Source organism: Sinohyriopsis cumingii, unplaced genomic scaffold, assembly GCF_028554795.1.
Source record: "Sinohyriopsis cumingii isolate HCF-2022 unplaced genomic scaffold, ASM2855479v2 utg000426l, whole genome shotgun sequence".
Classification (NCBI taxonomy): domain Eukaryota; kingdom Metazoa; phylum Mollusca; class Bivalvia; order Unionida; family Unionidae; genus Sinohyriopsis; species Sinohyriopsis cumingii.
The window spans coordinates 10384851-10399978 of NW_028315897.1; the positions used below are offsets into that span (position 1 = coordinate 10384851).

Genomic DNA, 15128 nt, shown 5'->3' on the forward strand with positions numbered 1-15128 from the left:
GGAGGTAGCGAACACAACCATCTTTGATCAGCCACACTGAAGACTAATCGAGATGATGTTCATCATTTATTTCTCGTTTTATTTTACAAGAAATGTAATCTTTCCAGACATGTAAATATTTAATATAGTTCCAAATCTGAATTTGATCACGACGTTGGTGGTATTTGTAGGATGAACCACATAAGAAACTTCTACACTCAGACTTACATAGCTGATAATCGCAGCCACCTTTATCATCTGATGTTTACTCATATGTATGTTTTATCTGTAACTAATCATCAAAGGATGTACATAAATTACGTTGATGTATTTCGCAGACACACCGATTAGAATCCTGCCAGTTTTCAAAAATAGTCATTACATCTTGGAACTATGCCTCGATGAATTCAAGAATTTTATCTCAACCTGTGATTGGAAACAATTTAACACGACACACCTACACCTTAACTGGTCTCATAAGATACAAATTACACGCACACATGAAAACAGATTATATATCTCTTTTCCGGTTGGATATCTCACATTGGGATTTTTTTATATAATGTTATGGCCTTTTCTTTTGTTCAAATCCCTTATATACAGCTGATCAAAATATAATTCTCCCTGATATGTCTAAGGGATTTTCATTGGTGCTGATAACATATTTTTTATTATAAATCTCTTATTTAATATATTCTTGCAACATTTCATTAATATTGTGTTGAAGTATTTGTAGTTATTCTGGGCTGCGATATCTTTGACTTTGTTAGCCTTGTGGTGCTGATGACCGCGGTATAATAATATGCTGGAATGGTTCTTCTCTTATGTCTGAACAATATTGCCTCCCGCATCCGAGGCGGATGTTCTAACCACTAGGTCAATGGAGTGGTCCCCCGTTATAAATAATGATAAAATCACAGCGAGTCAGCAGAACACGATAAGAAACAGATTTAAAATTCCTGAGAATGCAGATGGTAAGAAGACATAGGGTGAGGCATATATGTGTGTGTGTATATACAGATATATTGATGTATATAAAATATGCGGTATTATCGTTATTTTATTATATGCTATTGATAATGTAATATTGTTTGCTGCATATAGCTAAAACATGTTCTAGATGTATGGTTTGAATATTGTGATGATTATTAATAAATGTAAACATTTATTTGGGTCAGGGTATAGAATATTATATGTCCCCTATAAATATACATGATTATCCGGATATATTCCACATTATGTATTATAACGTAGTACCAGACCTAATATTTATAACTGACGTTCTATCGTGTAAACATTAGGAGCATTCTAGAAAGATATTTTCCATTAGGTAATAGTCTTTATTTACAAAATGCTAATTGTGACAAATTAATTCGTGCCGTAAGGTCTTTGCATAATCAGTTGTATTATTGTTGTGTCCAGTAATTTATATGGGCTAGAATTTGTTCACTAAAATTATTTATTTACTGGAAATACAACGTGGCCTTAAAAAAATAACGTGTTTGGAAATTGAAACTTGCATTTATAGTGAAATTTCAAATACGAATATATTTTGAATTGTATTATTGTGATTTAACACAATAACGTTGGCACATCACCACTACACGGCCAACAACAGGCACATCAGCACTTCCATCACTGGGTTTTATTTGGATTTCCACTAAAGACGTTTCTTCAGAACTTTGATTATTAGGACGTTTTAAGACTTGTATACCTAATTGTATGATTATTTCGGACTTGATTCGCAATAACGAAAGTTCTTTCTTTACAGTTTGCATTCTAAGAACATACATTATTTGCTGAACTGTACAAAACATGTTCCTTCTCACTCTTGTATATTACTTGAATTGAGTCCAATGATTCGATATATATATATATATATATATATATATATATATATATATATATATATATATATATATATATATATATATATATATATGCGAAAGAAGAAGTCGAGTTATATATGTTAATGGAATGAAATACTACATAATAATGTAATGCATAACCAGAAATAATGTAATATCATGCGGAAATGGACGTTTTATACCTCAGAGAGAAACAAGAAAAGGAACACATATAAAGCAGCTTGGCGTTGTTTAAAGGCTTCCGCTGATGATATTCTGAATATCTATTTAATTTTTACATGCTGGTAAGCCTATCTTATCATACAATGACATTGATATATAGATTCCTCGATTTTAATTTCATTCATTATTTTTTGTATATTCAAAGTTTAAGTTTCAAACAATTATTGCCCTTTTTAATAATCAGCACTGGCATCTAGACAAGACTTTAGAAAAGTGACGACATAATTAAGCTGATGTAAATATATTGTCGCATACGATGGGTTGCCATGTAGTGAGTTTATCTTCATCTGAAATAATCTGATATGAAGATTATGGTACAAATGTTGTCACTCATTCTCCACATTACCAGGTTAACACGTGCGGAATGTTTTGCAGAATTTGTAATGCTATACAGTTAGGTACAACTATAAAGCTGGTTCACATTGAACTCCCTACACAAATAAAATTTCCGAGACAAACGTCACCTGATACTTCACAAACAAACTTCACCTTCTTTGTTCCAATATACGTAGAACCCATGTAATGGTCAGCTACATGTACTTACGTAACATCATGATGTATGTTCATCGTTGATGTAAGCACTTACCGACTGAAAGAAAAGAAACAATGGAATTAATGCTGTATCATTATTGAAATGTACTATAACGACGGCAACTTTCATATGTTGTATCATTATTCAGACGCACTATAACAAGTGCATGTTCCATATGATGTAAGAACTCAAGCTCCTGCATCACACCGACCGAAATCAAAAATACATCATCGAGATGCTATTAGACAATATTACTATAATGGTAATACACCTTTGAAAATAACAACTTCGTGTCTCGTGTTGGTTTTCAACATTAAAGCGTTCATGCTGATTTTACTCGGGAGCACCTAAATCTTTACTCAGATAAAGTCTGCGCTATGTTAATCATTTGCTAGTATGAACAAAGTGCCCACTTACGTGTTTATTTAGATGCAATATATGTATTATGTTTTTATAGGAATTAATTTATGATGTCATATAACATTATTTCAGTCATCATCAAAATATCGTAAGGCATAACCAAAACTGAATATCAGTATATCACGGGTATGTTCCACAACAGTCTATGTTTGGACCACGTCGACTTGTACCATATTGAACGATATTGGCATTGAAATGCGTTTTGATAGAAATTGCCTGCTGCTGACACGTCATTATTAATGAATATAATATCATTTACACATTCCTAGCAGCTGGCTCCATGAAAGAGGACCAACATAAAATCAGTAGGTGGTCCAATAAGTGATTAGATCCATATATGTTCACAAGGAATATCACCAACCACACTTAGGAATGACAGAATGATATATCTATTAGGCATATCAGTTATCATCAACAACTGGGTTTACCTATTGACGATATTATATTGTCGATAAAAATATAAATGAGATAACTATAGGAGTAGTTTGAACATGAATAAAACGCGATGTGTTGCATTCAAACTCACTAGAAAATTCGTATGGCTCCAATATATTACCTTTATAATACACAAGCGCTAGGTATTAATAAGAGCAATCACACAGAATGCAAGCAGACCAGAAATGATCATGGCTTGCGTAACTGTGGCCGTTTCATATAAGGAAATTATGGATGAAAGAAAATATCAAATAAATTAAATAAGAAGCTACAAACATTAAAATCTAATACTTTTGTATAAAATGAAATGTACTGATATGACATTTAGAACGTCGTGAGCCTTAGTTTCACCACATGACCCACATGCAAACTGTATAAGACATAGTGTGAAATTCAACGCAACACGCATTTTATAAGGAACATATATTTTTGTTCAACATTTTGTTTATTTGTTTTCCTTTTATACATTCATAAGATTTTTCATAGACAAGAACATTCGCTTACGTTACACTTCAATATTAACCTAGAACCAAATCCTAAATTGTTACTCTCAAGGTGAAACGAAGCATCTGGTCGATTGTAACTCTCTAAAAATATATCGTCCAGTAATGAAGTAACTTATGCAATATGTAAAGTATTTTTGTAGATTTAACCATACACTTGCCGTTCTTTAATCTGCATTGGGGGTCAAATGCACTAATCTACAGTATGACTGTGAGGCTACTTCATAATTCTCTTTTTGCATGCGTGGATCTATCTTAATCCGATGAGGCATCTGTCACACCGACTTCAGGTCTGATATTATAATGTCGTCTAGAGGTACCAAACAAGTTACTTTCTTGGAACTGAGAATGCCATGGGAAGGTATAATGGAGGAGGCCTATTAGACAAATATGGCCAAATATTTGCTTCTCGTCCTTGAGAGACACAAGAATGTGTGGTTGACCCGGAATCTTCCAGTGTAAATAGGGTGTCGTGCCTGTGCCGCTAAGACTATATAGCATGCCATGGAAGCTATCCGGTTAACTGGACATAGCCGCATGAATTTAGTCATCACGTTTGGTAAAGAGGTCATGCAATCATAACACTGGATCTTGCACAAGATGAGTTTCATCAATTCAGTCGGCACACTCTGGAACAACGCTGACACGCTCGTGGAAATGGGATCCTCTCTTCATAATAGAACCGGCTGCAGTGCAAGACGGTCTCTCTCTCTCTCTCTCTCATTATATATATATATATATATATATATATATATATATATATATATATATATATATATATATATATATATATATATATATATATATATATATATAATATGTATAGTATGTACGCTGTATCAATGATATACCACGAGATGTATACATTTTACATCAAAAGGAAACGAGGCTTGCCCTAGTTTCCTTTTAATGAAACATTTATACAACGTGTGATATATCATTTATACAGCGTACTTACTATGCAGATATTTTATTTATACCACATACAAGTTTTTTTATATGGGAGATAAAACTGACGGCCATAAACAGAGCACTTTAGAGGAGTGAACTCTTCACAACCCCTCGTATCTATGTACGCTCAAAGAAGAAGTTTTGTAGTGATTCATAATTTCATGTACACTTCATTGATATTAATTCCTATATGTTACCTTTAGCAATATTAAATGAAATGAAAACACAAGCCGATAGTTCACATTCAAGTTTTGTTTCAATAATTTGCATGCAAACACTGCAAACAATTTGCAGCGTTTGTTGTCATGAACAGTATAATAACAGGGCGGCAATTTGCATTTATAGCAACAGTACGATTCGAGCCAGAAACATCAAATAATAAAGGAACAAGAGGTAATTAGGCAATTTAACCTTAACCATATTTCACTGATATCGTTGATGTCCATATTTCGCTATTCCTACTGACTGTCAGTGTCACTTTCAATAATTATCCTATGTTTCCGCTGGGAGGGCCCTGTTTGAGAATGCGCCTGTTGAAAGAAATTGACCCAGTTAGGGATCTCGTTCACATTTTGCGGGAAGTTGATTACAAAGTACGGTGACGTTTGATCCGTAGAATGGGTTGCTGACAATTTGATTCTTTTGAACATTACACATTTGGGACCTTGATATACTACAGTCTGTTGCTGTGCAGTTGGATATTTCTTTGTTGTTGGGGGTGGGGGTTGACAGCATCGTTACTTGGGTGGCCGATGTTGCTCAGGTAATTGGAGTACGTCTGTTGTTGTTTGTCACTAATGACTGAGTAGCTGTTTATAGACTGTACATTGTTGTGCCTGAAATTTGTATGATATCAGTTGGGGAAATGTTTTTGTCTCTTAAATTCTGAATTAGGTACCTTCGGCTACTAGTGTTTGTTAATTTCTTTCTTTCTGTAATATTTGCCTTTTCGTTCATTTTTTATGATGCATGCATGTTTGTTAATTCCAATGACGTGTTTCCTAAACCATTTTGGGTTTGTTGCTGAGATTGACATAGTGTTGGGCGCAATATAGAAAGGGTCTTCACGTTGACAAAGGTCTGCTGGTCTTAGCTCAGCATACCGTTTGTAGATAGCAACTGGATCTCTCTCTTTGTTGTTTTCATACATCTTAGGATTGATATCCCTGATGTCCTTGACATTGTCTCCTGTTCTTGTTTTTGTCTGCCTTTCATTGAATTTAATATACTCGAGGCCATTCACATCATTCCTTAGTGTAACATCGCCCCATTTCAGATTGTAATATTCAGTCACTCCCCTCAAACCAAAATGCACATTGTTGTTAAACCACAATGTGTTAACAATGGCTTCAGGTGTTTCCATCTCCATTAGTTTTTTGCTATAAAAGGAATTTATTTCTTCGTATGTTATCACTTGACTCTGATTGGGTATATTTCCTTTTCCTTTAGATTTTAAATATTTTTGCTTAGCCCGAAGAGCTTCCCCTGTTAATGCAAAATTTGTGTCTGCTCCTCTCTTGATTGTACTTGCATATTTCTTATTTTTTAGGTGGCGATCAATGGAGCTGATGATGCTTCTCAAGCTGTTCGGTTCAAACTCAAATCCATCTTTTCTCCTAACACTGAGTATAAAACCAGCCAGGTGTTGATCCGATTCAGATGGGTGTATCTTGTGTAAATTTCTGAATTCATTTTCTGACTGCAAGACTTTTGTCACTAGCCTTACGTCAACAAGTGTCTATTTTAAACTGCTTGCTTTCTGCTTACTTTCTATAAATCTCTGTATATCATCAGGCTCATGGGTGTACAAATCTGTCTTCCCTGACACATTGATCATTTTCATTTACAAATGTCTCAGCCATGTCTCTATCAAACTCTCCAATTAACTCACAGTTTAGTAGATTAAATGTTGCTTCATAATCTTGCTCCTTATCTGATGTCATTTTTATTTTGTACACAGAGTTGCAGTGTTTGATTTTTGCCAGAGGGAGAGACTGGAAACGGCATTATTGACAGAGATGGCAGCAGACGACACAGGGTGGAGCTCAATAATATTTATTTCCTGGATTGAGCATGATTGTTTGTTTGTATAAAAATGTTAGTTTCTATAAAAATATTTTACATGAAAATCATTTTTTTGTTAATTTTGATTTTTAAATGTAATATTCAAAGAAATTCATTTCCATGTTTATAGTGTATAATAGCTATAAAAACATGTTCATTATGCGTATTCATACGTCATGGACAAATCACAATTTGATATACTAATAATACCAGAATGTAATATAAACAACTGGAAAGCTGTTTCATTGCTTACATCAAACGAAACAAGCGTATAGTACTCATGAGCTGAAATAATTTGCAGCTAGGTTTTTTTTATCCAGGAATAAATGTAACCAGCAGCGATTTGATGGCCTTTGCTTAACAAATATCTACTTTTACGGTGGAATATATGTTGTTCAATTGAAGATAACTGTGGATGTAGGGAACAAATATAAAGAGATATATACGGTCAGCCACTTATCTTGTGGGTGTACTTCCAGAAAACACTTTGAATAGGATTAGCATGTACCTCTCACTGTAAATATGTCCAATGTTTATCGAATTATACAAATGAGAATGATCATACTTACGTCACCAATTATGGAAAAATTATGCACATCAACTACTTTATTTCATTGTCATGCCTAACAGGTAAAATGACTAACATCATTCATATTAATAGAACAAATATGTACAGTTAATGTTGCAATTGTTTACATCTTGGCATTAATGCCAGTCTTCTCTATAGTCTGACCAACTGAATAATATCATATATATAATGAACATTTGTATTGGCAGAGAAAAAGACAGCACTGAGAGCCATGTAATTAGCACGTTATAACACACACACGCACGCACACGCTCATAATATTGAGTATAAAGTGATATAATATATATTTATTCAAGGTTAAATGTTCAATTGATCTGTAGGTCATATGTAAAATAATTAATTGATTCCAGCGATAAGTCATGTGTTTCAAAAAGTGTAGATAGGTAGAAGTAGAGAAGGGAAGCTTTCACACAGTTAGTATGTATAACATGTACATATCCACAACGTCAAAAGTCTTGAAAATGCTTCTCCTAGTGCAGTTATAAAGTGCACATCATGTATGGCTGCTACAAATTGAAACGCAAAGCAATAATCCGTACACAGGTGAAGATAAGATTGATGTTAATCTATTTATATCATAAAATCGATCCTATTGAAAACGAAATCCCTAATTTATATCAATCTTGTGCAGTTACTAGAGCTATGACAAAGAACGTTCTTGAGAAAGATGCTGATTAGACAAATATTCCTTTAGCTGACACGTGTTTTTGACAGGCTTTTGATGAAATCACTTCTGTTCCTCAAATTGATCAATAAACAGATATGGATCACAATAAAGATTTTTTAACATAATGTAGCTTCCTAATTAACGCATTCTGATTAAGGGTCAAATTGTATGTCTGGACTTTTTCAGCAATTTATGCATGAATGACTCATCCAACAATTCAGTCCAATATAAGGAGAACTTCAATATGAAAACTTGTTTCCATATCTTCCTACAAGAACAACTAAACTCGACCATGACGTTGAACTGGTAGATTCCACGTTTGAAAATCAACACTTGTACATGAACCTTCTCAAGCAGGAATGTTTGAGATTGGAACAACCAATTCTGCATTTGCTATGTGATTATTTCATAGAACCAAGTACATGTAACTATAGTTCAACACGTATCTTTGTACCGAAACCAGATAATACTTTCAGCATGTGCACATACATGAAAGTTATTAGTGTGATTAAATCAGATCTATTTCAATTGTCATGAATCGATGACAGCATTTTTACTATTGGAAATGCAAAATATTTCACATAAGTTGACCTTTTGAAAGAAATCTGGAAAATTCCACTGAAGAAAACGAAATATCGGAATGTATGACTCCACATCAACTTCATCAATATAGGTAGATGATGTTCTGCATGAAAGGCTCTCCTTGTACTTTCCAACGTTTAGTGAACATGATTACATTTTTAGTCTACATAATTGTCATGCTTACTTAGAACATGCAATCATCTACAATGACACCTGGAAAGATCACTTAGAGACAATGTTTTTGACAGACTTATCGATACAAATATGACAATTAATCTATCCGCAAGCGGGTTTTGTTGTGCTTTTGTTACATTCCTAGAGGATATTATGGGACATGGACAGGTTAAACCTGTAGATAGTAACGGCATGGCTATCTTTGAATTGAATGTACTGATTAGTGAAAAACAGCAGATGCGATGACTGGATACCATCGGAATTAGTGCTTGAATTTCACTATCATTGCTGAACCCCTGACAAATTTGTTGAGTAAGATAACCAAGCATTATTGGTATGAACAACACTTGTAAGTTGATAAAAACATTAGTTCAAACATATACCAAATGCAACATATAGGAAACGTTTCTGATAAACTGAACAAAAAGCAAACAGGATACATGTTTAGGCAAAAGCAAATATCGCTATTAAATGTATGGGAATTCAAACTGAAGAATGTGGTATTGTTCCTAAATCAGCAGAGAATGTAACGTCAAGAAAGAAATCATATAAACGTTGAGCCAAAATTGTAAAGCTGCAAATGATTGTCCTTATATTTCACAGGGCTAGTATTGCAAGTGTTTTCAGTGGAATTTGTGTTGTAGTTGCCAGACATAGTTTATTGAGTTCCGGGGACAGCTACACGGTGTGGTATGCCGCGAAATTGTATAGGTTTGTTGAAACCTTTCTTGGTTTGGCAGTAAATGTTAAAAACGACAAGGTACCAGAAAGTACAGTTTTAACTCACGATGAGATTGTAACATCTGCTTAAAGAAAGTTGGAGAATGCTAATGCAATGGTGAGTAAAATGATAAGCGATAATCAGAAGCAAATGCAACACACACAGAATACCACACGCGGTTAAATAAGCAGTAGTATGAAAAGGGGCTTTTAGAACCAAGCTACAGCTCTGCGAATGGACCTTCATTACCGCAAAACTTTTCCCTGCAACATACAGCAGTAAATCAGAGACAAGATAGCACCGGTGAGTTGAACTCGTTCTGGGCCATTGCATATAAGCTCCTCGTGCGGCAAAAGCCCCATGCGCATGTGTTTTCAGAGTGATTATATGATTATTTTCCATATATACATTATTCGCGAATGCAGAATGTAAACAATATATTTTAACAGAGCCGAAAGACAAACGACGTACTAGACTTGTAATCCAAACATCAAATGCCACTAGCATGCGAACAACAGTTACTGTTGTAATAATTATGGCATCTTTTGTGCCATAAGCGGTCGCTGTAGCAAGTAAACAAGTAACAACTACAACGTTAAACATGCGCTTATATTGTGCGGATATATAGCGGTTCCCTTTGAGTTGTTGTTCCTCTTCGATTGTCTATTTCGCGATCAGTCAATCATTTTATATTAATATTCTTCAAGATTTACTTAGACCCACATAAATAGTGCCCTTGCGTGGTGTTGTTAGTGATTGTTCTCGCTTTTGTCCAAGAACTTTTGAAGGGTCATATGCGTCTTTGTAAACAGGTGTCTGCATTTTTCGTTCGCCACTCACTTTGATATTGTTAATTCGATATAGCTGACTTTGAATGTTAACAAGGTGTCTTTCACAGAATATAAACAATTTTATACTAAATGTTGTCCTCCTCTTTTTGCCGACGTTGTAGGCATTTTACAAAGGATTTGATAAATATATAATACGATTCAATGTCTCAAGAAATAAAGTAGCTCTTTAAAGACGCTTCCGTTATAAATGTTAAAATAAAGGCCATGTAGCACCAGGGGTCCATATTCTATGGAAAGGCAACACACAGGAGTCTGAATTAAGTCTTATCTGCTAATGATATGCACCGTATATACAATTTCCAGTGAAATAGTCATTTTCTTACGGAAAATAAAACATATAAAGTTAGTGACTAGGGTATATAAAAAGGAGGGAATCGGTTGTTTTCTTACGGCCACTTTTTAATCCATTATTGGTCATATCATACCGGGAAAATGAAACATAAACGTAATTCCAAAGACATAATAATGCAGCAGACTTGTGTTGCCTTGAGAACTTATCGAACACGCGACCATTGTATTGCAAGTCTGAGGTTTTGCAAGCTAGTTAGTGTATCCTATAATATGATTTATATATTGTTATAAATGGCGATAAACAATGATTTACACTGGAAACAATATCAACTCTAAGTATTCAGGATATAATAATACCATTTAGCTGCAGAAAAAAATGACATCGTATAGAACCGTCATATGCTACAAAAATATACAACATGTAACTTAAGGACATTTTTTTTTCATTTAACGTCTGTGCGACATGTAATAAAGAACAATCAGCTCAAGACATGAATACAGGTACGAGGTTCACGTTATTAAATATTGAACTTACAATATAAATATTACAAAGGCAAAGACATACGAGTTTGAAGGAAAGCAGTTGAAAATATGTGAACTTTTATATCAATTAAGTATCACATATGTACATACGTACGAGCATGCATTCAAACGTGCGTACGTGCACGGATGCATGCGTACGTACCTACATACTTGCATAAATGAATGCATGCATCGATCCATCCATCCGAACATGCATAAAAACATGCATATAGTCATTGCGTTTTTAATTTTCGCTTAGCCATGGTTGGGATGTCAAAAGATTCCCAGTAACTTGTCTTCGGTCAGTAGTTTTCACTGGAGTTTTCCCGGTTTTTACCTTCAGCAATTACTCTAGCAACAATATGTAACGTATCATATGCAGAAAACTGGCGATAAAAGCACAAACAACGCATACATACATATATAAATACATACATACCTACATACCTTCCTACCTACCTACCTACATACATACATACATACATACATACATACATACATGCATACATACATTCATACAGACATACATACATACATACAAGCATGCATATCACTTGCAAGTGTGGAACGCATGCAAGAACGCACACATACACACGCACATACACACATATACATACATACATATATGCATACATGCATACATACCTACATACATACATACATACATACATACATACGCACATACATAAATACATGCATACATACATACATACACACACATACATACATATATACATAAATACATACATACATCCATACATACATACATATATACATACTTGCATACATAAATAGACACGTACGTACGCACATACATACATAAATACGTACATGCATATATACATACGTACGTACATACATACTTACAGACAAGGGGCCCATAGTGGCCGAGTAGTCTAAAGCGCTCACCGTTACGGGTCACTGCCATCTCACATGTGTCTGCGTGGGTTGAAGTCTCGGATTCGGCCAATGTGGGTATGTCAGAAAGCTTGCTAGTAGCTTCTCGAGGGCCGGTGGTTTTTCTGGAATTTCCAAGGTTGTTCTTCCACCATTAATACTGGCCGCCATGTATTGTGTGCTGAAAAATGTCGTTGAACCCTACAACATACATACATACATGCATGCATGCATGCATACATACATACATACATACATACATACATACATACACACACACACGAAAAGACAGACGGACAGACAGACATATATACATACATACAAAACATACATACATACATGCAATATTATTTCGTTCTTTCTCCGTATAATGTGCATCCTTTGTAGTCAACGTGTTTTCTAAGTTGTAAGAATGTGCAGCCGGATCCAACTGTATCAGTTAGGAAAATAAAATGTTAAAAATAAACTGAGAAATTATCTTGTCCATTTAAGCAAGCAGTTTCATTGGTCACTTTTACGCGAATAGCTATTCATAGTTTTACAATAAACGTTGCAATCAACTATTTTTTATTGTTCAAGGATTAGGTGCCACGAACTAATAAATACATTCGTATAGCATGTATAACTCAGGTAGTATAGTGCATGACTAGTTATCAAGGGGTCACGATTCCTGCCCAAACTAGGAGGAGAGGCACATTTCACTCCGATTCCATCGGTGTCATGGAAACATAACCAATAATTTAATGGAAGCACCGTATAAATCAGACCAGTCATAGAACCAGCAAAAGCGGTTTTGCATTTCAATAGGCCGATTAGTTTAAATACAAATATTCATAATAATAAAATGAAAATATTAAGTCCGAAAGAAGACATTTTTTTGCACATCATTCCAGCAATATAACGAAGGAATGGAATTTTCAACTTTATGTCTGAATCTCATCTCTGAGTATGGTTTTTACTGTTGTTGGCACTTAATGCATATTCCTTTACAATTTATTGTTCGTTCGAGTTACAAAGAGAGCATTATTGATGGTTATAGTTAATCTATATACATACACAATCACAAGAGTGGGAGGGAGATATTTACTTTATGTTATGTGCCAAATACTCACACCAGTAGGGCTTGTATTCTCAGTAGTTATAGTTTAGAAACGAAAGAACTTGGTTTTTATATGTTAAGCCTAGTTTTCAGTTATAAACGTGCGCTACATATCTTTATTCCGAGATAGCAGATGACATACGCGTTAACATCCGCATCAAGAAATTCCTTGTGATAACAAACTTGTCTTCAAGCTAATTATATCAAAGAAATTAACTAATTGGCGACATTTGCGAAGGACAATATATTCTCTTGATTTGATTAGACAAGAGGGCACATATTTGTAATCTTATCGATGAATTTCCGCTCATAAAAGATAATTGGCAGTTTCCCTGAAGTTATATTATACGATAAAGCGGCACAATCTTAGTAGATAAAACATTCTACAGAAATCGCAACCAAACTTGACATAGTTATGGTGTATCTCAACCTGTAAAAGAGCAAATATTGTGTTCACCCTGGTGAACAATATATTATCACAAGCCATAAGCTTTGACTCTGTTCCTGCTACAGCCTTAACCTGATATTGGATATGATAGTATTTACTGATAGGTTCCTGCTACAGCCTTAACCTGATATTGGACATGATAGTATTTACTGATAGGTTCCTGCTACAGCCTTAACCTGATATTGGATATGATAGTATTTACTGATAGGTTCCTGATACAGCCTTAAATTGATATTGGATATGATAGCATTTACTGATAGGTTCCTGCTACAGCCTTAACCTGATATTGGATATGATAGTATTTACTGACAGGTTCCTGTTACAGCCTTAACCTGGTATTGGATATGATAGTATTTACTGATAGGATCCTGCTACAGCCTTAACCTGATATTGGATATGATAATATGTACTGATAGGTTCCTGCTACAGCCTTAACCTGATATTGGATATGATAGTATTTACTGATAGGTTGAGATTACACTGCTTCATGTTAATGGTTCACTAATTAAAATCTTAGCTTGACAATAAAGTGTATTAAAAAATATTTTACATTGTACATTCCCACAAAAGTCTAAGGAAATGTGCATGTATTTTACAAACTGTATCAATTATACAAATATTAGGAATTAAATGGTTTTTCTACCAAAACGTATCCTTAGTTTATAGTCATAGTAGAGGTAAAGAAGGTAAAGCTGTATGACAATAACGAGATTTGATTGCCATCGATTAATATCACAGATACCTAATTGACTTGATTTTGATCGAAACATAGTGCAAATTTTCTTTTGTGAATATGACTGTAGATAAAAGAATGATTATTTTACTTAGAAACGGTAGCCAGTTGAAAATTTATGAAACAAATCGTATGAAAATTATCCAATTGAAGCTGTGCCACATAAGTGAAATATCGAAACGTAGCTACTGATATATCTGCCTTGTTGCATACGTACATGTTTATCTGTTGGGTACAATTGTTAGTTACATCAATGGAGAATCACCTCAGTACACACATTTAAGATCTTCGATGCTTCGATGTTTCTATAAATTTGCTATCGATGATAAATATATTTCTTGACACTGCAGTTAGAGTTGCTACGGATTAATTTTATATCGATACAAAATATTCAGAATTACTGGCTCGTTTCACAAGCAATGATGAATCATGGAATTCGTGGAGAATAAAAAAAGAAATGTTACATTGTTATTGTAAATCCGCTGATGTTGCGGTTAAAGATAGTTATTGTAAATCAGAATTATCAGAAATGTCGAATGCACCATATCTGTATGATCCAGTATCCAGACACAAAACAGTT

At 34.4% G+C, this 15128-nt stretch overlaps 1 protein-coding gene across 1 annotated transcript in view; it reads right to left on the reverse strand.

Moving 5' to 3' along the window:
• Positions 1-1995: 1995 nt before the first annotated feature.
• LOC149774170 (E3 ubiquitin-protein ligase TRIM45-like) overlaps positions 1996-15128 on the reverse strand; it is an 87352-nt gene continuing 74219 nt past the window's right edge. The window contains exon 5 of the mRNA XM_089945725.1: positions 1996-2658. Coding sequence (XP_089801851.1) covers positions 2620-2658 — 39 coding nt within the window. The 3' untranslated portion in view covers positions 1996-2619. The remainder of the gene's footprint in view (positions 2659-15128) is intronic.